Here is a 23,977-nt window from a genome sequence, read left to right as displayed (position 1 = left end):
ATTTCACACTTAAGGTTGCCCACTATTAGGAGTCCCACAAGAGGACCAAGCTACACAACTGTAACGTATATGCAGTGTGCCTAGGTCAGTGCCATGCAGGCTTCCTGGTTATCTGTCTGTCTCTGGCTCTTTTACTGGCTTTTGGGACCCTATTCCGCATACTGAATTGCCTTGCCCAGCCTCAATACATGGGAAGGTACTTAAGTCTTTTTCTTTTTTTATTGATTTTTATTGAGCTCTACATTTTTCTCTGCTGGTACTTAGTCTTACTGTAACTCGATATGCCATGTTTTGCTGATACTCATAGGAGACCTCCTCTTTCTGAAATAGAAAGGGAGGAGTAGAAGATTGGGGGTTGGGAACAGGGGGTGGGGTGGGGGAGGGACTTGGAGGAAAGGAGGGAGGGGAAACTGAGGCCAGGATGTAAAATAAATAAATAAATTTATTTTTTTAAAAAAGAAAGGTTGCCAATTCACAATTAAGCCAGGTGAGCTGGCTTATCCAGCCAATCCCAGCATCGGAGGCAGAGACAGAGGCAGAGGCAGGCAGAGTTTGGAGTTTGATGCCAGCCTGGTCTACAGAGTGAGTTCCAGCACAGACTGAGTTTCAGAACAGTCAAGGCTACACAGAAAAACCTGGTCTAAAGAAAGAAAAGGTTGAGGAAAGTGGCTGTGAAGCCCTAGAACAGACAGATGAGCAGGATGCAGAACATTCCAGACCTTTCAGAGTAGCATAGGAGGAAAGAGGCCAGTGCAGGAAACCCATGGTCAGAGGAGATTTAAGAACAAATGAGGTCGATGCTTTGCACTCCTAACAAGAGGCAGAAACAGCAGGGAGAGGGAGGAGCAAAGCACAGACCTCCTGCATAAAACTGTAGCATAAGCTCGGTCTGCAACGGTCAGCATCTTAAAGACATGGAAGGACATTTCAAATCCAGAACGTGGGGAGACCTTTCTTATAAGCGCCTACTTTCTGAAGAGGGGGGATCACTGGTCTCCTGCATCGCGTCTATGCACCCTAGCGCTCACCCACACTCTGCATTTACCGTGTGAATATGCCATAACTAAGACTCTGTGGAGCAGAAGGTTTGCCTGTGGGAGCTGCAATCTGGACAAGAAATGTCTCCCAGAAGCCACGAGTTACAGTCCAGAATCAGCAGCACTACCAGAAAGTGTCAGAATCTTCTAGAGGCCGAGACTTCAGAGAGGAAGCCAGGTCATGGAAGGGAGCCTTCACAGGACATTCGTTACCTAACCCCTCATTGTTTCTAGTTTACTTCCTGACAGCCATGGAGAATTCAGTGTGCGCTCCCACCCAGCTCCACAGTGACACCACAGGCCGCACAACAGGGTAAGGCGCTTGTGAAATGAACCCATGGACTAGAATAAATAATCTGATCAGTTATGGAAACTTGATTATCTTTAGCGTTTGTCAGTGATGGAAATCTCGCTCTCACAGTAGGCAATAAATTGATAAATAATTGAAAATCAATAGACATTATTTAAAACCAAAATGACTTTGACTTTAAGGGACATTTTCATCCTTTAAAATGTCATCCCACAGAGACAGTTAGTTGTATCTAGACGTAGAGGAGGGTACATCAAAGTCACACTTCAAAGGCTTTTCCCCATCACTGGGACTGACTCAATGGCTCTGAGACAGAAGCAACACCTCCAGCTGGCCACAGGAGCCAAACAGGATCGAATAAAACAGGGAATACAAAACTACTGCCGGCGATTAAAAAAAAATTTTGAAAACAATAAATAAGTAAACATATTCTCCAGAGAGAGAGAGAGAGAGAGAGAGAGAGAGAGAGAGAGAGAGAGAGAGAGAAGTCAAGCGCAGCAAACCAACAAAATAATCCACAATGTGTATGGGACAGAAATGAAGAGAAAAGAGGGCTGAGCACTCAAAGTTACAGAAGGTGAAGCTAAAGGAGACACTTTGTATATTCACTACTGCACAGTGTCTACTGAAACATTTTCATTAGCTATTCCTTTCCTGTGTAACAACAGACTTCTTAACATAGTCATGGCAGCACTAACATGGCAGATTTCCAGGTGTAAATACCCATGACCACATTTGAAAGACAGACAATATAGTCAGACATATCAAGTAGAGTCCCATAAAAAAAAAAAAGGAAGAGATCCAGTCAAGTCCTCGAAGTCAAGAAAAACTTAATCGTTGAGGACGAGAAGTGGGTGTGCAAATATAGGGAAAGGAAGGGTGGATCTGGGCACACACACCTGTAGCGATGCGGAATGAGAGAGAAGGAAAGGGTGGATGTGGGCACACACACCTGTAGCAATGCGGAATGAGAGAGAAAGAAAGGGTGGATGTGGGCACACACCTGTAGCAATGCGGAATGAGAGAAAGAAAGCATGGTTCTGAGAACATACTCCTGCAGCAACATGGAATGAGAGACAGAGAACTGTCTGTACAAGGGTCCAGTTCCACATGGCTTGCTTCGAATTTCAAAAGCAGCTTCTGAAGAAATCTATGGTTCATGTCCAGAATACATGTCAAGGGCATGGATCCCACTAGGTCAGTCTGTACTGATGGGGATCAGGATAGTCTACAGGGCCAAGTTTACCTGTGTTTATATGAAGCACACAAACTTTCAAGAAGACAATATTCCTCAGGCTATTGGATTGCTGATCACACAGAGTGAAATACCATTACAAATGTTAAGATGTCGTGTGTGTGTGTGTGTGTGTGTGTGTGTGTGTGTGTGTGTGTGCGTTCTATAACTAAAGTGCTGAGACCGGAGTAGTTTCGTGGAAGAGCACATGCTAAGAATGCAGAAGACTCTGGGTTTGAACCCCAGATCTGAAGCAACAAGAAAAGATGTTTCTCCCAGACATAACTAAAAGCAAGACCCTAAAATTCACTCTACTTTTTAAAAAGTAACTTAAAAAAAAACTGATGCTAGCCAGGAAGTGTAAGGCACATTTGAATCACATATGTGGAAATGCAGCAATTAACCAATGAAGACATTTTGGGGTGTTAACAATGTGTGTCACCGTGCATTTTCAACAATGCTCCTCTTCTTAGATTCAGACCTAAGCTACGGTTCTGACTTAAACACATATATGCTGTTATTTTAACTCATTGAGCCTGCTGCCAAGTGGTACAAAGAGGAAATCTCTTGTGAGAATTTTCCTATGAGCTCCAGTTTGCAAAGCCTGTCATCTTCAAATGTCCTTCAAACAGCACAGCATCTACAGCTTCGGGGGAGAGGAGCTGGCCCGTGTGTACATGTCTAGGTGTTTCTGGGTACCAACTGCACAGCACCCAGATAAGTTTGCAATGTAATTTTGGGGGGCTTCAGTGAGAGGAGCACAGATGAGAGGCTACTGCCCAGTGACATAGTAGCCACCTCTGTCTAACTGTATATGATATGTCTTGAGTTCTGAGGTAGGCTAATGTATTTTATCCATTTGTTATAGACGAAATGGGTAATCAGGCAAATATAAAAACACTCTACAACCTTAATCATCATCATTTATTGATTGCTGATAGCGGATCTGAAATCTGAAAAATAAAGCACACTTCTTTGTGATACCGAATATCACTAGGAAAAGATAATTTTTCCTTGTGGTATTTAAACGTCATCCTTTGGAACAAACAATACGGTGCAGGCAGCTAGCTGCCGTCGCCTGACAGCCTGTCTTATCTGCCAAATTGCTCATTAGGTTTGGCAATTTTCACCTGCTCCTCCGGTTTATATTCCAGCAGGGAACAGGCACCATTCCGCTCTCAGCATCTCTGCAGTGAGCTCCTAACAGCCCTTTGTTAACATGGCACCCTCTCCCCCACACCTCAAAAGCCCAATCGCCTTATGTACATACATTATTTCTAAAATGTCCATTTGGCTTCCACCATGGGAAGTCAGCCTAGCTTCAGTAGAGCATAGAAGCGAGCATGTTGTTTAAGCCAATGCTATAGGAACAATACTAAATGTAATTCTTAACTCAGAAGCAGAACCCATAAACCAAAGGAACTGGCATCTTTAAAATGCTCATGTCAGGGAGTAGCTGAAGTGGGTACAGGTTAAGATAAGAGACACCAGAGTCCTCTTCCCAATGGAACAGATCATCCAACCTTTGCTGTAGGCCTGAAAGGAGAATGCTCTAATTTATAAACAAAGACTGCAGTAGTAAAACCAACAAAGCGGAGAGACTCTAAGAACCCCTCGCCCCAAGCCTGGGAGCATGGTGGCATTTAGGATGGATTGGTACGTGTGGGGCGAAAATCACCAAAGATAGAAAACAAAATGTCTGATGGCCTATAAAACAAATTCTGATGGAATACTGGTTTTCATTATGCAGAAGTAAAATATTCACCACCAACTCTGCAATTAGCTAGAAAATTACAATAATTACAGCAATTTTGTATCCCATCTCCAGTCCAATTAATAGATATATGACCTTGTCAACATGTAATAATCAGATTGCATCCACAACAAAACTGGAAGGGCTCTGGATGTTGAATGGAGCTTACGCGGTGAGGAGGCAATTATGTGAAATTCTGAGAATAGCATTTGTATGCCATGGTCTAAAACCTCAAAAGGAAATACAATAGAATAGTATCTCTAGTTTCAATGTGTATTTAAATCAGATCCAAGAAACAGCATGCTAATATCAGCTAAACGTTAAAGGCTAGGTCTCTAAACCAAAGATTGTCAGTCTTCTCTATCTCTGAACAAATCTTTAAATAGATCTCAATATTCTTAGATAAGGAAAAATCTGAGATCAAAAAGGGAAAAGGCAGACTGGCCAAACAGCTGAGCCTTGACGGCACTTATTGTGTGAGCCTGGTGATATGAGTTCAATTCCAAAACCCGCAAAAAGGTAAGAGAGAAAACAAACTCCAGGAAGTTGTTCTCTCATGTCTGTGTGCATGCTATGGCACATGTACATACGTGTGTGTGTGTGTGTGTGTGTGTATGTGTATATATATATATATATATATATATATATATAGAGAGAGAGAGAGAGAGAGAGAGAGAGAGAAACAGACACACACAGAGAGAGAGAAAAGGGGAAGAGGGATATTTACTTAAGGATATACTCTTTAAATAAATATTTAGATCTCTTTAAATTCTAAAATATATGAAATTAGTAATAGTTTACAAGCTAAAAGTTTCAGAAAAAATGATAGTTCTAAGACTTAATATGAGCGGTGGGGGTGGCAGCAGTAGCAGTGGTTTTTCAAGACAGGCTTTCTCTGATTAACAGCCCTGGCTGTTCTGGAGCTAGCTTGTAGACCAGGTCAACCTCGAACTCACAAAGACACCTGCCTGACTCTGCCTCCTAAGTGCTAAGACTAAAGGTGTGTGCCACCACTACCTGGATAACTTCATATAGTTTAAAATAATTTAAGATGTAAAGACTTAAAAGTTACTAAAATAAAATGTAACTAACCAGATACTTTGTCAATACTTTGTAAGTAACCAGATACTTCGTCAATACTTTGTAACTAACCAGATACTTTGTCAATACTTTGTAACTAACCAGATACTTTGTCAATACTTTGTAACAAACCAGATACTTCGTCAATCCCTTTCCAACAGTGTCATTTCCAGAAGCTATGATATCAATAGAGTGTACAGCACTCCCAAGTTTACTGGAATCTTCCTTTGACTTTGAAGACAGATGTAAGAGCCACTCACCAGAAGGGTGACAGAGTCCAACATGACCAACAATATTCTCAGAGGTCCTGCTTGCATGGCTGACCTGTAGTTTCATGCCATTCCAATAAGGCTGAACAGCTGCTACATTATTAGTTAGTTACTCAGTGTGTTGGGGCCATCAACTCCCTTCCCATTCATGCTTTGAGGCAGGCGGATCTCTGTGAGTTGGAGGCCAGCCTGGTCTAAAAGAGCTAGTTCCAGGACAGGAACCAAAAAGCTACGGAGAAACCCTGTCTCGAAAAAATACAAAAAAACAAACAAACAAACCATTCATGCTTTGGGATGACGCATTAAGGTCTGGGAATTCTTCCTTTGTGAGCAGGCACATGTGTGTGTCAGTGCACAAAGTGCACATGCCACAGTAGCTGAGTGGCATCTGAGGGCAAATTTGCAGGAGTCAGCACCCTCTTTCCACTGTCTGGGTCCCAGGGATGGAGCTCAGGTGGTCAGGCTTGGTGGCAAACTCCTTTGCCCACTGAGCCATCTCGCAAGTTCTCTCAACTTTTAGGTAACTGCCATTTGAGTGTAAGACAATGATCCCTTTGGTTCTGGGCTTCCCAGTATTGGCTCTATTGATCTCTGTGCACAAGCGTGTGCAATCTCCTCACTCTATATTACAAATTTATCTGGCAAACTTTATGGTGATTGATTAGAGTCGTTTTTCCATTGAGAAAGTCTTTTCATAAAATCCTGTCTTCATACTACAAATGTGTAAATAAGAAAGATTGCTAGAAAGTTCTGCGATGCCAAGGACTGCCACTGTCTCCTTGTCTCTCTCTGGACTCTCAGTTCCTAGCACACTGATTGGCAAGGACAGTCAATCTTTGTATAGTGTATTTTGATATCATTGACAAAACAATTCACAGATGACGGGTGTGACGGCTGACTGTCCTGTGATCAAGAGGACTATCTACATTAGATTCTTAACTCCTTACTTGCTGGGGTTAGTCAAAGCATAACATCTAAACTAATGTCACACGTAGTCCCCCACTAATAACACAACACATATACCTGAAATATAAATTCATCTTCTCTAAAACTGTTTAAAGAGACAATTTAAGTTAAAAACTGATTTCAACTTCTAGCCAAGCAGGAGTGGCTATTCCTGAGGAAATCTGTTGGGTCCAAGGAAGGGGGAAAAGTAAAAATTAACAGGAGGCATGTTATGAAAATGCTCCTCCACATAAACACAGGAGGTGCTGTTCAGGCAACATTTTACTTATTTTTATTTTTTTTAGACAAGACACAAACACAAGCTACACAAACCAGACAACAAAGGCCCTCAATTTAAGCATGTGCATTTGAGATATAATGTCCAAATGTCAGGCACCTAAGCATCTGTGCTATTTTATAGTTTGATTTTTGTTAAGTCAAACTTAGGTAATCTACATTTCATGCACAGGCTCAACCTAAGTAAACCTTCATTTCATTATGTGCCAAAACCAAAGGCAGATAATAAAAAGACAGGGTAACCTGCGGACACCTTCATTGCTTCCTATTTTCAAGAACATTGACTGCCTCAAGTAAATCCAACGATAGTTTTGCTTTGTATTTTTCAATACAGGGCCTCAAGTAGCTCCAGAGTGGTCTCAAACTTGTTACATAGGCATGCTTGATCCTGAACTCCTGATCCTCTTGCCTCTACCTCCCAAATGCCCTGGCAACAAGAGCACACCACCACATCTAGCTAAGGACTTTCTGGATAATGTACCCTTGAAGTGACCAACTGCTGTTTCCAATTATTTAAAATGGTTTAAAATAAATTTGCTTATATATGCACAAAGCCCAGAAAAGCGGCATGCATCTTAAGCAGGCGGGGAGGCTAAGGGAGCAGTGATTTGAGAATATCCAGACGAAAGGGGAGGTGGGAAGGGTTGCTCTTCTCCAACCTTGGAAACATTTTCCATTGGACCTGGGTCTCCTGTGCTCCAGAGGATAGAATTAATTGAAGGAATTGGTTAGCATCGTTCTATGTGCAGGTATAATTCTGCAACTGATCACTCTGGGGACACACCCCATGGTGTACCTTCAGGATCTCTATCCCTATGTGTGATATAACTTCATAGCAGCTTCCGGGTGGCCTATCAGAATTGTTAAATGTTAACTTAGTGTGCTTTGCTTGCTGGTGTCATGCTGGTGTCAGAATCCAGGGCCTAATGTATGAGAGGCACATGATGTCCCCTGCTCTACAGCTATATGGTAGTGCAGTAAACAGGGAGTAGAGAGGGTGTCAGGGCTGGAGGACGGAGAGAAGTGTTGTGAAGCACCGTCTTCAGGACAGAACATGACCATTGCACTCATGAGCTCCCTGAAGCTGTGGTCACTTACACAAGACCTACAATGCTAGATCATGTCAACAGATTGGGAAACCCTCCAGCAGGCTGCATTAATTGGACTCTGTGTTAGAGAGGGAGAGGAAGAAGGAGGGAATAAGAAGGAGGGAAAGGGAGGAAGAGGACAGAGAAAGTGGAACAGAGAGAGAGAAAAGGGAGAGGAAGGAGCAAGAAACAAGAGGGAGGTTTTGGGGGTCAAAGCGTGAGGAACAGTGGAGAATGGAAAGGATCTATGATGCTGGCTGCTTTTGTAAATATGTATGAAAGTGCCAAAGAACACATAACAATAGTCTTTACAAATAAATAAAGAAACAAGACTTAGTGGGGAACCAAGGAGGCTAGAGACTGGTAAAGAGTTTGATATTTCTTTTATGTTTTTTTCTTTTATGTAGATATTTCCTTTATCTTATGCAGAGTCTCTGAGAGAATTATAAGAATGTTTTATCTTTTCCCTCTTTGTATTTTGGATGCTTAGTATTAGACTCAGGTTCAAGTGAGCTGCATATTTCAAATTCCTAGTTGACTAAATAAAACAAAAAAGGAAGGAGCAAACAAGAAAAGAAATAGATGTAGCTTCCAGACATGCAGAAGCAAGTTGCTAAAATGCTATAGCACCACCACCAATGAGAAACAAGGGATTAGAACACATTCAAGGAGAATAAGAGACACGTTCTAAATAATTACCTATGCCATCTTTTAGATATTATATAGTTACATGTTATTAATCAACTACGGGGCGGGGGGGGGGGGGATGAACAGCCAAAGACTCTCACTCAGTAAAAGCCACACAAGACCAGGTGTTCACTCTGAAGAAAATCGAAAGGCTCTTAAGCAGAGATGTATAAAGATAAATGAGCTTTAAAAACGTATTTATTTCTTTTGGGAAGGAATGCGGGTGACACAGGGTCCCATTATGGCTCAGCTCATAGTGTCCCCTCCTCAGCCCCGAGAGCAGGATTGCAGGCGTCTGTCAGCATGCTTGACCTACATGATAAATCACCTGAACACCTTCTCACTGCTAACAACGGCTCAGCTCTGAAATTTTACAGACAAGTATTTTTTCTAGCAGAAATATTTCACTTTCCAGAGTAAAGTTTCCCAAATTGGTTATGGAACTCATCACACAAATGTCCTGGAACTGGAGTTCCCAGAGGGCACTTTACCCCTCACAGACTCTCTGTCTCCCTAACTTCCCTTGAGGTTCTAGCTGCCTCTCTCCCAAAACCCCACTGATGACTTCAGTGTGGAGATCAAGAAATACATGTTCTGTGGGTCACGGCTACAACTGAGTGGACTATGAGAAGCCTTTGGTTATTTCTGCCCACAAAGGGAGTGCAGGGTAGCTTCCCAGCAAAGTATCTTCATTTGCCCTTAGTGAACAAGCAGAAGTCTCAACGACAGACAAAACTAAGCCCATCTATGAACAGGAACGTACTAACTGGCTTCTTGGGTCTATCTTCAAAATGCAACCAATGTCTGATAGACACAAAGAATTCCATCTGTAGAGCAGAGATGGATAAAGACATCAGGGTGCCTGGAAATTAAGGGAAAATATGCAGAAAACTGGAAGTGCTCACTTACTTGCCCGGAGGACTGAAGGGGTGACCTCAATTTCACCTGTGGCCTGGTAGGGTTGAAAAGCAGAAGCATTGTTGTTGCCCAGCTCACTGCCGAATATCTCTGGGCTCTGGGTTCCCGTGGAGCTGGCGCTGGTACCATCTCCTCCATGATGGGGATCCTGTTCATCAAACACTGCTACCAGCTGGAAACGACAGACAAGGGGCACTTGTGAATAAAGGAAATAACTCCCCAAAACTCCTCCATACCAGGACAAGCCTAGGGGGAAATGGTGACAGCAATATATCCAAGAACGCTAGCTTTGTAGAAAGCAGTATCTCAGTGAAACATTGTCTGCCTGAGGCCTGATCCATTCACACGTTTCTACAAAGAGTTTCCTATCTAAAACTCCATGGGTAAAAACACAGTAAGACACAGCGGCATGGCAGAAAGCTAGGGTGGGAGTGAGTTTAAATCTTCTTTACAAAGGATATGTTGCTAAGTACAGAGACGCACCAAGTTCATGCATATATACATGTATTTCCTCTTTTCCTTCTTTCTTTCTTTTTTCTCCCATTAGACAAGAATCTCAAGTCACCCAGGCTGGTCTATAGCTTGCTATGTCCAGGCATGGTCTTTTAGTTCTGATCATTTTATCTTCACTTCCCATTTTTCAAGTACTGGGATTATAGATCCAAGTCACCACAGCCAGGTTTCTATCATGCTGGAGACTGAACTCAGGCCCTCCTATATGCTAGGCAGATGATCTATCAATTAAGCTATATCCCCAGAATTATGTGTGTGTATGTTTGCATTGTGTACATGTGTGTATCTGTATGTGTACTTGATCCCTCAATATATTGATGTGGGATCCCCCTCTGTATGCTGTGAATACCACTGGTTAATAAAGAAATTGTCTTGGCCTAGGTAGGGCAAAAGAATAGAGCTAGGCAGGGAAAACTAAACTGAATGCTGGGAGTAAGGAGGTGGAGTCAGGGAGAAGCTATGGAGCCGTCCTTGGAGACAGACGTGCCAAAACTTTGCTGGTAGGCCACGACCTTGTGATGATGCACAGATTAATGGAGATGGGTTAATTTAAGATGTAAGAGTTAGCCAATGAGAAGTAAGAGCTAATGGGCTGAGCAGTGATTTCAATAATATGGTTTCTGTGTGAATATTTCAGGTCTGAGCTGCCAAGCCTCCCTACAACACTATATATCTTATGTTTCACATATGAGGACGGGGATATTAAAAGACATACCATCTCCTCATTGCTGTGTAGCAGTGAAAGACCAGGGAAATGAGTCATCTACAGAGAGAGGGGAGGGGACTAGATGATGGCAATGAGAGGAAAGAACACACTTTAGATGATCTCTGCAAGTCAGAGGCATAATTGTGAATCATCACCTACAACACCAATACTAACTGAAATCCAACAGGCAGGCAACATGAGACAGGGACACTGAGGACTTCACAATGGCGCAGACAATCACGGTCATTCTACAAATACACGCCCATGCTCAATGGGATGAAACAGAAACAATTTAGATTCACTGTGAAAGAAAGAAACACCATTTCCATTATTTAAAATAAACCATCTAGATGCACTGGGAGGGAAAAACGCTGTCTCCACTATTTAAAATGAAGCTGAATATAAAAGAACAGCCATGTAAACACTGTATCGCAGGGAGTCAGCTTGCTTCGTGCATGCACATAGTTTAGCGACTCCCACTCGGCTACAAGCGCGCATAGCAGGAATGAACAAAACAGTGGCAATATTTTGGGTTGTGAAAGCCAATGTTTTCACTGTCAGAAGCAGCAGTTACAGACAAGGAGATGCTGCAATGAGCTCTGGGGTGTGAGACTGGAATTGGGGCTCGGCACAAACTCGGGGCTCATGGGAGTAAGCCACCCTGAGCAACACTGCTCCATTGCTGGAGTAACCCAATCAATCCCAGGAATACTGCCGCTGACCTGCATGTGGTGGCCAATCACTAGATGGAGGCCATTAATCAATAACACTGTGAGCACCAGATAGATGAGGCCATCGTTGGCACAGCGAGGCACACTGAACACTAAGCTTTTCTATTAGACATAATATACTATACAATAATGATAGAACGTACTACGTACAATGTATTGCTATAATTTTACATGACTGGCGATATAGTAGGTTCTTTTATACTGACAAATGAGGAAAGCATTATGCTATGATCTCACCCGAGCCGATGAAAATTCCCAGACCTACTGTAGTCTAATGGGCAGCCTGTTAGGAAGATCACGCTGTGGTACATGGTTACAGGTGTACAGGCATACAACAGGCGGTACAGATGAGTGCTGATGCCATGAGGAGACGTGTCAATCTCCCAGCACTGAGAAGCAATGGCATCCCTGGACCAGGGAGCACACCTCATGCCCGGAACCAGGCTTCTGAGGTTACTCACCGACTAGACAAGGCATCTTGAAAAGATAATTGATGAATGTGAAACAGAGAAAAGACACGTGGCGTGTGAATGCCTAGTAATGCTGAGAGTAAGGTGGTGTTCAAAAGGCAAAAGAGGCAGCCAAGGGAAGCAGATACAACCTCGATGCCCTCTGTCGCCACAACCAACGCTGGGACACCTCACAGCAGAAGTAACAACTCCACCAAGGGCTCAGAACTGCAGAATCAACATCACATCTGCACATCTGTGATGGCCAACATGCTGGCGAAGCTGATGGCTGTCTTCCACTGCAGCGTCCAAATAAGGAAGACAGTGGCAGGGTGGGGTGGGGTGGAGTGGGGCTTATCTGGTGGAGGGCTTGCCTAGAATATGCAGAGTTCCTAGTTTCATTCCCAGAATTGCATGAACCAGACATTGTGGCAAAAGCCTGTAATCCTAGCACTTGGGAGGTAGAGGCAGGAGAATCAGAAATTCCAGCTCATCCTTGGCTATCCAACACGTTGGAGACTGGACTGGGCTATGTGAGAATCTGCCTCACAAAGAAACAAACAGATGAATGAATGGATGGATGAATATAAATAAATAAATAATAAAATAAATAAGAAACAACAGAGATAAAAGTTATGAATAGGAACATTCATAGAAACAATTGTCACAGAAAATCTACCAATAGATATCAATATTAATAGTCAAGGAGATGAAGAAAAGGGGATAATTGCCTATCTCAAAGGGCCTCTCCAAATGATACAGTTCATCCATGGCTCCAGGTAAGCTAAGGACCAGCCAGGGGTATGTAAGACCAGTCTCAAAAATAAATAAATAAATAAATAAATAAAAACAATGGATGAGTTTGGAATACTGGAAATAAAAGCTATCATTAGAAAATCCACAGAAATAATTGTTACAAAGATAGCAATGGCTGCAAGAGTTCATGGAGGGAAAAGAGACAGACACAATCCATTCGCCTGTCTCAAACGTGCCCCATATCATTGCTCCAACCAAAGGAAGCTCACTCTGCAGCGGAGAAAGGCGGCAGGTACAACTCCCCATACACAAGATCAGCAGTGATAGGAACACCAGCTGCAAGGACAAAAACACTGTCTCTATGGCCGCTATAGTCCTACCAGATTTCAACTAAATCTTAACAAGTCAGATAAACCTAAACTGAAGGACATTCTACAAAACAAATGTTACTCGGATTCAGAGTTCAATGGTCATGAACATCAATGACAAAAAAAAAAATCACCTAACTAGGAAACCACAGACAAACAAGAAATACGCGTGACAGGATCTTCCAGAGGCAGGACACAAGGCCAGAAAAGATCCTAACCGAGAGAGGCAAAATCTAAGTGAACTTTGAAAATCGGCTGATGTGTGAGCTGCAGACACTGTTTATAATGATGACTGTTGCCTCTGATTATAGACAATACGGAAGTTAAGGAGCTGGTGAGGGACCTAGAAACATTCGGTAGCTGTTTCCTATCTCTTATGAAATTTAAAATTATTTCAAATAAATTGGAGTTTTTGATGGTTAGGCGCAGTCACTCTGGTTCTCCTCAGAACCAGAACAGTTCTTTGAGCTCTACCAAGGTGTCCTGCAACTCAGTAGCTTTCCAAGGACGGGAGAACCGTGGCTGGGGGTGAAAGGAACCACCTGTCCTCCCACCCTGCTTAGGGTTTGCAGTGTCCGCACTCGGTCATCAAAGGACAGAAAAGACACAGTCACGAAAACAGGAGCAGCATTTCCTCTTTTCTTAGCTTGGTCGTCTTGAACAAATACAATTTCTATCCTCACGTCACAGAAACACGCACGCAACAGGAAGTGCAGAGCTCGGCGGGAACAAAATATGTAATTAATCCAGGAGGAGGACAGTACGAGGTGGGATGAAAACTGGGGCTGCTCCATCTTGGAATATGCAATGCGAACGATACCCTTAACAGCTACAAAATCAAAGAAAGCATCTGTGGGTGTCCTCCCATGTTTTCACAAAATGTCACTGAGTCCTGTTTGCCTGGCACGACCAGCAGATGCCCCTGCTACGGAGGCACAGGAATCTCAACAGAGATGAAATCTTCTGGTGCTGAGCTCCAGGTGATATCCTCATGGCTACTCTGACAGCATGAGAGAAGCATAGAGAAGCCCAGGAAGAAAGGGGCGTGGCTCTGTTTAACTCTTTGTTTATAAAAACGGGCAGCGGAGCCAGTTTGGTAGACAGTACTGTCTTTATGGCTCTCCAGACGAGAGATGCTACTTTCTGCTATCATTCAACTGGAAAAGCTTCAATTTCCCAAATGAAGACAGGCAAAGGTCCATTTGTAACCCAGATAAACTAACAACACCCATTTTGAGTCACTCATCAGAACACAGGATTTCTACATCAATTTAAATACCACATTTTGTGCAAGCTGTTTGGTTTAATATGTATTTTGAAATTATCAGATTTTGACATTTTGGTGTTTAATTGGACATAACTGAAATTCAAGTTTGGTATTAACTATGGAATCTTTTCTCGAGAATTGAGTCCTTTCTGGGAACTGAAGATGGAGATGAAAAAAATCACAAACACATCCTTAAACGCCAAGCATGGAAATGCTTATACGTGTCTATTAGTTTTGATAATTATCTCCACCATTTTGGGGGAACAAAATTGAGAAACCTGGACTGTGTCGCGAATGGGCACCATGTGAACTCCTGGGGCAGAATCACAGTTGGTGATCCGCACTGTGCCAAGAACATACAATTCTACAGCTTTCTTCTAAACCAAACTTTAAGTGCCAGGTGCAGACATGAAGTAATTTTGTGTTAAATTGGGAAGGATTTATAATTTTAGAAAAGCTACTCTCCAAGAATACATATAGAAGCACAGCAAAAGAAAATGAGACTTCCATAAAAACATCACAGATTCAAATCCCTGCGTGCCTTTCGGAAAGTAAAAGAAATGTAGTTTAAATTTCTAAGACGTGATTCAACTCCGTATTTTCACCATCCATGAACTCAGTCATTCTTTAAGATTCATTCTGAGATTTTTTTTTTAATTAGGCATGTTTGGAGTAGGGATGTTTCTGGGAGTTTAGGCAACCTGACCTTCAGAAAATGGGAAATGTGTGGTAGTGGGTAGGGTGTGCTTACGTTTGGCTCATTCCGAAATTACCCTAATTCAGCCTGTCTTTTTGCCTCATCATACATGTCTGATGCAGGGAGCATTTCATCAAAATTTCAACTAGTCAACAAGCTGGGCAACAGGAAGAGAATACACTGGAACAAGCGCTAGCCTGTGCTGGGGACAGTACAGGCTACGCCATTAATCTATCCTAACTCAGAAAAGTCTCAAACACACACATACACACACAGAGAGAGAGGGGGGGGGGAATGCTTTTCAAGACCCTCTCCTATGAGGCAATTTCAAGACATACTTCCCACACCTACTGTCCCTTTCATGACATTACTGAACCAAGTGTGGATGTTTGATAATGCAGACTTCTTCCTTGGCAAAGCCCAGGCCTGTCTAAACCTCCACTCCCTCAAGCCTTACAAGCCCGTGTCACACACAACAGGATGCTGCATTCAGAAAGCCAGCAGTGTGGTGACCCGAGAGATTCTACACTCCCATCTCTTACACCTTACTCCATCCAGAAACCCAGGACCATGATGGCCACAGGCAGAATCACACTCCCATCCCTTACACAGCTGAGACAATCCATGTCTCATGGACACATGAAGGAAAGGCACCTCTTATTCTGGGGTACAACTAAAGAAACTGCTGGCAGAAACAATCCTCTTGTTACTAAGAGATGCCTCAAATAAGAGTATCAGAAGAGCCAGAGAACCATGAAGAAGGCAAAACATGTGACTTTGACCTTCAGCCTCTGCAGCATATATTCCTCTATGAACAGATCATGGACCGTGTCTCCAGTCAAAACATTTCCTCCCTCTCGGTAACCTAAGTGTAGGAAGAATTCATGTGCCTTTTCTCGCCCTGTTTCTTTCATCTGAAGTCTAACGCATTTGTAGCATGTATAATGCAATCTGATTGCATTACATATTGCACTGTATAATGTAGACCTCACAATCTGAGTCGCTAAAGGAAAATTCTCTATATTACGGTGTATACCAAAACATTATTATTTAACCTTTCCAAACATTTGAACAATGTAGCTTCAAAGGCTGACAAAATCATATACAAAACTATTATACACCTAAAATACACCTGTTTTAAGAAGGCCAGATGTAGATGTGGTATACACTGTCCTTTCCATGAGGCTGTCTCTCGCTACTCACGCTTCAATCGGTACGCAAGCCCTTTCTCAAAGACTTCAAAAACATTAAATCATTTTCTCAGCAAACCCCACCCTGCTCCACGCTCTTATCCTCAGATTCTCTTCTTGACTGAAGTGAAGACGCAGCTTTCCCTCAGCAGTGCTCTCTGGAAAGAGGCTGCCTCCCTCTGCCCCTAAGCGCTCTGTCTCTCCGAGAGACGCAGCACCCAAGCTGAGATACTTAGTTAGCAGAGCTGCTTTGCTCTTTTACTTTCCTGACTAGTGGAGACCACGGAGCCAGGGCCTCCCTGTCTTGCTGGCCAGGGGCAACTTCCCTTCTTCGCCTCACCACAGAGTTTTCCCTGGAAGCTGTGCTTGGCAAGCTGTAGTGGAGCTTGGACCAGGGCTCTCTGAGGGCATCGGGGACTTCCCTGGAGTCCAGGATCCCAGACAGTCTACAGTCCATCCATGAACACAAATAAAGGAAGGAGATAAGTTGCTAAAATTTCCTGCCAGTCAAGTCTTGTGAACTCTAAAACTTTGTTTTATTGGCAATCAATGCTCAGAAACTTCCCACCCCAAATTAGAAATCAGAAGAATCGCTTAGTTCCAAGTTTCAGAGGCTGTGTTTAGAAGAAGCGCTAGTCAGTCACAAGGGCGAAGCCACAGAAACATCCCGACTCCGTGTCAGGCCAGGGATGAAACAACAGGGGTCAGCAGAGCATCATCCCGCACTTAATACGAGACAGCACTTTCAGTGCAGAAACCAGCCTGTTTCCAAGGCAACCTGCCGTATCTATGGGAAATTCACTTGGGAGTCAGTAAAGCCTGCAAGTGCAGAGTTCACTGTTTGAACAAGACACCCACTGGCAACTTAGCTCCCTTTAAAAGCATGACCAGAAAATAAAGAGAAGTTTAACTGCTTCAAAGGATAAAGGGGATTCACACGACTCTATTAGGATGTGGAGATGGGCAGATAAAAGGAAAACGATGACCGAAGATAAAAAGGGAAAAAATGGTTTATTTTCCAGTTCAAATGCACTAATCAAGGGTGGTGAGTGGCAAGTCTATCCTACTAGTGCTTGGGAGGCTGAAGCAGGAGGATAGCTGGGTATGGATAAGCCAGTACCATACAGATCCAGTCTCAAAGCTCCAGAAGATGCACCAAAAACATACATTTTGTTCAAAGTTCTGAACAAAGTTGGAGATGACATGGATGTCAGTGTGCATCCTGACAAACAGGAGCCAATATTAGAAAAAGATCAAAATCCAATCAATGTGTTTTCTAAAATCTAAGCCTCACGTTACAGTACAAAATGGCCTTCAGTTTAATTTGCATACAAAAAGAAAAAGCATAGCATGGACTGGAAATATCCACAGGGGCACAGATGGGGAGCTTCAAACAGTTTCTGAAGTGTTTGTTGCTCTGCTCATTGTTTGAGCATCTTCCACGGGATAGATGAAGATGTCCTTGACATTCGCTTAAATTATCTCTGGTGTACAGTACCACGCTGATTAAATTAGGCTCGTTTTAATCATCTGGCAGGTGTATTCTAAAAGCAACCAAATAATGAAAAATTTTAATCAACTCTTCATTAGTACAACCCATTTGCAGTACTGTAAGAAGTAAACACGCAGTAAATACTAATTGTGTGCCAATCCGCTCTCCCACACACATGTGATGGGTGGAAGGATAAAGACAATATCCTGCAAGCATCCCATATATGTGATGAGCGAAAAACAAAACACCAAATAGCTTACATGGATTCCCTCCAGCCTACGACTCACTTTCAGTGCTTTGGCGTGAGGCAGCTTCCTGGAAAAGTAAATGCCATGGGACCCGGAGAGTTTGCCTAAGAACGAGAACTCAGAAACCCCATTCTAAAGGACGTGGATTCTGAGGAAAGCAAGCCTCTGCCTTGCCTTCTGCCTCCCTGAAGATGACCTGGAATCGGTGAGGCAGAGTAAGTAAGGGGCAGCAAGGTGAGTGGCTAGTTCTATGGACCTGGGCATCTTCTTCACCTATCTGGGCTCAGTGTCAGGGCCTGGGACCTGGTGTTAATGATGATGGAAGGCATGGATTGGTTACTGCAAGCAACAAGTGCTGAATACGCTTTTCTTACTCTAGAGAAAGTTTCGAGAAGCTAAGACTCTGGTCAGAGCGTGGTGACAGGCACTGGGAATACGGCTGAGCCAAGTGATCCATAGTCTGAAGACTAGGGCTTCCTTAGGGACACACCATCTATTAGCATTTATTCTGTGGATGGTTTCAAGGGGGTGTAGAAAAGGGACCAGAGGGTAAACACTCAGAGCCGGCTAGTCCATAATGAAGAAGTCATGAGAGCCTAGACTAAGAGGAAAGCAGTGGAGGGAAAACGCAATTAAAATGTATAGTTGTGAAAAGTCAGAGCACAGACATTTAAGAGGCGTTGGCATAGTGGTATGGATGGCATCAGAGGCAGGAGTGACGCAGAGAGTTCATGCCCCCAATAGGGTGGATGGGCAGAGGGAAAGTCCAAGGACAAACCCTTGACTATGCACTTGGCTTATAGAAAAGCTAAAAGGAAGAATTGTCATAATTCTCATGTGTATGACAAGGGAAAGGAGCCTCGCAGCCTGAAGTCTCTGCCAGCTAAAATTCAAGTTTACAGCACAATTAATACTAGTTGTGCAAGCTGCCAACACAGAGACAATTGGTCTTTATAGAAAACTATTTTCAAAGACATGTTTAAATATCAAACAAAATAAGTTGAGGGCCTAAATATGTAGGACCCTATAGGTAAGGGCTTTATTTGACCTTAAATATTTTCTAGGTAGCTCCCAAAGCAAAGTGTTAGCTTTGTTTACAGGATGTGAAAGTTCCCTGAGACACTCTGCACCTACAAGGCTGCGGGGCCCGTGAGAACTTTAGAGAAACTGAAATAAATGTAGTTACAGGTGCAGAGCTTAATCATCACTTGTCTTGGGGAGCCAGGGAGATGGCTCAGAAGACTGTGTGCAGTGCAAGCAGGAAGGTATGAGTTCAAGACCCCTGGAACCACATAAAAACCCGGGAGCAGCTGCATGTGCTGAAAGCCCAATGCTGCCAGACTGAGACGGACAATAGGCCCCCACCCCATACAACCAGCCTAACCAAAAACAGCACCCTTCTATTCGATGAGAACACCTGTGTGAGGAATAAGGCAGAGAGCAACAGGAAATACCCAAAGGCCTCCTACAGCCGCCACAAACCCATGCCCAGGTTCTGACACACGTGTATACATATGCACATAAATACACACACTAAAAATTATCTTAATATTCAAGTGAAATAAGAACATTATTTTGGGCTATCTTTAGCTCCCTACTAACTATGCACTGCCCACCTCTGGCGGGTGACCTAACATCCTTGTAGGTAAAATGCACAGATTCTCTAACTTCCACCAGCCTAAAGGAAAGAGAGCATCCGGGGCCGTAGATAGCAGTGACTCCTCGCTTGCTGCATCCTGACTGCTTAACCTTCTTACCAACAAACTTGAGAAGCATCCATTCATGTCTTTACCTATTACTATAAAAACGGCATGAGACAGTCGCTACTTTGGAGCATGGCGTTTAGAGCAGCCAAGACCTGTGTCCCCAGACCATGGTCAATGCCTGGTCCCTTAGAGGTGACAAGTGTGCTTCTCCTATGTTGTCACTCGAGACTGCCTAACTTCATGCCTGCAGGTGAATGCTTGCTGTCTGTAACGATCGCACAGAAGCACATACACCTTGGAACGTCAAATCCGGAATGGGTGGGATTACACCACAATCCCAGCACTGAGGAAGCAGAGGCAGAATAAGTGCTGCATGTTCAAAACCAGCCGGGGAATTGGCTGAACTCTCTAAAACCAACAAAACCAGTGCTGACCTAAAAGGAAAAGTAATAGCAGCTTAAAATATTGTAGGTGGTTCACTGAGTATCACAACCCTGATTTCAAAAATCAGCATAACGCTTGCCTAAAAATATGAACACGCCGCATCTAAACAAACCATCAAGCTGTGAGTTTTCCTTCGGGAAACGAGCACTGTTGGTAAACTGCTGTCCCTTCAGAACTGACCCAATTCGAATGTGTCAGACCGTAAAATACATTTAGAAAAGAGTGTGATCACAAGCAGAAAAGTCACAACAGAAATGGACATCCCACCCTGTGTAGAGCAGAGGAAAAAACGCACACGCTCAGTAGAGCCGTGATCCTCTGCCTGGAGGGTCAGCTACTCAGCAAGCAGGGTCCAAACGAGGCGGGACACATTACACTGTAAGAGTCAGGCTGGTGCCTTGCACATCATGGGCAGGCTGGTCAGTAATTACTAAAGGTTCTTTATATATTTCCTTTCTTAGAGCCAGGGTCTTACTATGTAGCCTCAGCTGGCCTGGAACATACCATGGACCATATAGACTCAGAGATCCACCTGCCTCTGCCTTTCAAGTTCTGGGACAACATTCACGATATCACAAACCTTACAAGGCAAGAAAACTACCAAACAGACCATCTGCTCGTCTGCCCCGTGTAGCATGAGAACCCATGGGGGAAACTAGCCCAGGACAGCCACAGAGACTGACTCTATAGTTATCTCCATGACACTCACCTCCATGGGCTTAAAAAGCCTTTATTGTTTCAAAAATCTATAACCTGTGATATTCATTCATAGGAAAATAACAAACCCTAAATAACTGAGCTAGCACACCAGTTTGTTACTCAATGACAAATGTGAGCTTCATGCAATCAAAACAACCATTTTCAAGTTCTCAGGGGTTTAAGAGTTCAGTAAACTTTACAGCAGAATAATAACAATCTATTAAAAATTAACATCCATTAAAGATTCCGCCAAAGATCACAAAAAATAGCGCCATAGAAAGCGGAGGCAGCTTCTAGAAAGTAAAGTTATTAATAAGCCTTTTAACCCTTTGATGAAAATAGATTTTCTTTCTCACATAATATATCACGGTTATGGCTTCCCCTCCCTCTGCTTCCCTTGCTGCTCTGACACCGTCTTAGGAGATGAGAAACCTCCAGAGGTGAGACGGATTTTTGGGTGGCCATCTACTGCTAGCACACGGCTGCCCTGAAGAGTTTTTTGTTTCTCCAGTGGGACTCCCTGGAGGAAATTAAATTGTCATTTTCAAGTGGTTATCAACTGGAGGTGATACACATCTTTTTCTTCTTTCTTTATTTCTTTGGTTGTTTTTTGAGATGGGGTTTACCTGTGTAGTCCTGACTGTCCTGGAACTCACTCTGCAGACCAGGCTGGCCTGACACTCAGAGATCCACCTGCCTCTACCTCCCAGAGCGCTGTGATGGAGAGTGGGCAGCACCACCCGATCACATGCTTCTCTTTCAACCAGTTATCTAGAACGATGCTTAGAGGATTTCTTCTTAACTGGCAAAGGAAAGAAGTGTTACCCTTCACTCGATTCCAGGATAATTTTTATTCTATCCATGGGAAAATGTAAGAAATACCAATGCAAAAAGAAGGCAAGAACTTCCAGAGCTTGAGCAACTGACAACAAGAGTCTCTGTTTAGAGAAATGGCAGCCTTAACTTTCTAACCCACGGTTCCGGTTTCTAAAGCCAGCTGCGTTCCTGACGGGCTTCCTTCTAGAACTCATCCCAACTCACAGAAAGCCCCAGTCAGAACTCCGAGGCCCACAGAGCAGCCTCTTCCTGCAGAGACTGCACCTAAGCTGCACTGCAGGCAGTCTGCCTTCCAGACTACAGGGCAAGCGGCATGGAGCAAGGCTGCCAGGCCATTCTTCCACTGCAGCAAGAATCATCACAGACATGTAGGAGGGGTCATCCTCTGCAGCCTCTGCTGTAAGGAGACCCAGACAGGCTCGAGAACACCTGTATCTCACAACTCTTTAAAACGAACAGAACACAGACACTGCCAAGAACGTCACCTTTGGGGAAGAAAAAATACTTATAACATCTTTTTGAAATAAAATGGTATAGAAAGAATGAAATTATTAGTAAAATAGACAATGTGACAGGCAGGGATGTTGCTCAAAGTCTGTGCATTGTGTGTGCGTGCACACATGCATGTGTGCTTACTTTCCATGCGCTATAACGTGAAATGCGTCTCTAACTTGAGGGCTGTGTTTTTTTATGAAGGGCTAATTTGTTCACAGAGGACATGAACCAAGTCTGGGCACACATCTGGGCGTCGCAACTAGGACGGCGTGCTGAGGCAAAAAACCGGGCAACAGCAGGTGGGTCCACACAAGCTCAGAGGCTGAGAACCTGTCACAGGAGAATCACTCAGACTCTGTGATGTATCCACTGCAAGAGCATACGCGAACTCAGATGTGGACTGCCTTATATGGCTTTGCTGATATTTAATAGTAACTAACATCAGGCTTGCAGTAGGCCAAACATTTTTTAAAATATTTTCCCTAGCTATAAAAATTATTTATGATTACTACAAAGAACTGTGGAGCCATAAAGAATGAAGCGGGATAGTTGGATGGCTCAGCAGGTTAAGGCACCTGCTGCCAGGAACGACAACCTGACATGCCTTGGACCCACATAGGACCAGGAGAGAAGAGAGAAGGGGGAAGAAGAGAAGGGGAGAGAGAGAGAAAAGGGAGGGGGGAGAGGAGAAGAAGAGAGGGGGGGAGGGAAAAAGAGAGGGAGGGAGGGAGGGAGGGAGGGAGGGAGGGAGGGAGGGAGGGAGGGAGGGAGGGAGACCCAGACAGAGAGAAATGCTAAAACTGAAGCATGCTTTCTTACAGTTTTAAGAAGGGAAACGGCACCTATCATCTCTAGATCTCCTGCCAGGAAGTGACACATTCCTGGGATACGCGCATTGTAAATAAGTTGTTTTTCATCGTTTTTGTTTAGAATTGACCATTTTCACACAACAGTAATGATAAAACAACTGTTACTACCATCATCGCAGCATGCCAAAATCTTCAAAGTTGGAATTAACTTGAAAAATCCCAACATTTGTACTGGGGATAAAATATAGCTTAGTCTGAGAAGTTCTTGCCTGATGGCATGAAAGCATGAGTTCAATGCCCAGAGCCCACAGACGACAGGCAGGCAGGCAGACATAGCAGTGCTCGCTGAGGAGGAGGAGGAGGAGGAGGAGGAGGAGGAGGAGGAGGAGGAGGAGGAGGAGGAGGAGGAGGAGGAGGAGGCAGGTCAGTGGGCCTAGCCTACTGGATGAGCTCCAGAGCAGGGAGAGAGCTTGTCTGAAAATAAAAGGGTGAACAGTGCCTGCACACAGCAGTTGAGGCTGACTCTGTCCTCAATACACATGAATCCGCACCACCCCTGACCTTGTTAGCTGACTAATGAGAGGGGAGGGCAAGGAAGAAAAAAGTAAAAAAGGGAGAGGGGGAGAGGGAAAGAGGGAGGGAGGGAGGGAGGGAGGGAGGAGAGAGAGAGAGAGAGAGAGAGAGAGAGAGAGAGAGAGAGAGAGAATATGAAAGGAAGAAAGAGGAAGGAAGGGAAAGAGGGAGGGAGGGAGGGAGGGAGAGAGAGAGAGAGAGAGAGAGAGAGAGAGAGAGAGAGAGAGAGAGAATATGAAAGGAAGAAAGAGGAAGGAAGGGAGAGAAGGAGGGAGGGAGGGAGGGAAAACCAGAAAATATAGATGTCTACCAGCTATTTTCCATGCCTGCTGATTCAGACAACGAGGTGACCAGACTTTGAGAAAGCTGATCTTCCATG

The 23,977-nt window shown here is 43.8% G+C and overlaps 1 protein-coding gene across 21 annotated transcripts in view; it reads right to left on the bottom strand.

The window, feature by feature from the left end:
* Pard3 (par-3 family cell polarity regulator) overlaps window positions 1–23,977 on the bottom strand; it is a 509,597-nt gene that overhangs the window by 304,260 nt on the left and 181,360 nt on the right. For all 21 annotated transcript variants that reach the window (XM_075977730.1, XM_075977731.1, XM_075977732.1 and 18 more), the window contains one exon: window positions 9,610–9,790. In XM_075977730.1, the coding sequence (XP_075833845.1) occupies window positions 9,610–9,790 (181 nt within the window). The remainder of the gene's footprint in view (window positions 1–9,609; window positions 9,791–23,977) is intronic.

The sequence above is a fragment of the Microtus pennsylvanicus genome, chromosome 6 (assembly GCF_037038515.1).
Source record: "Microtus pennsylvanicus isolate mMicPen1 chromosome 6, mMicPen1.hap1, whole genome shotgun sequence".
Taxonomy (NCBI): Eukaryota; Metazoa; Chordata; class Mammalia; order Rodentia; family Cricetidae; genus Microtus; species Microtus pennsylvanicus.
The sequence above is the reverse complement of the archived record's forward strand: the minus strand, read 5'-3'. Positions and strand labels throughout refer to the sequence as shown.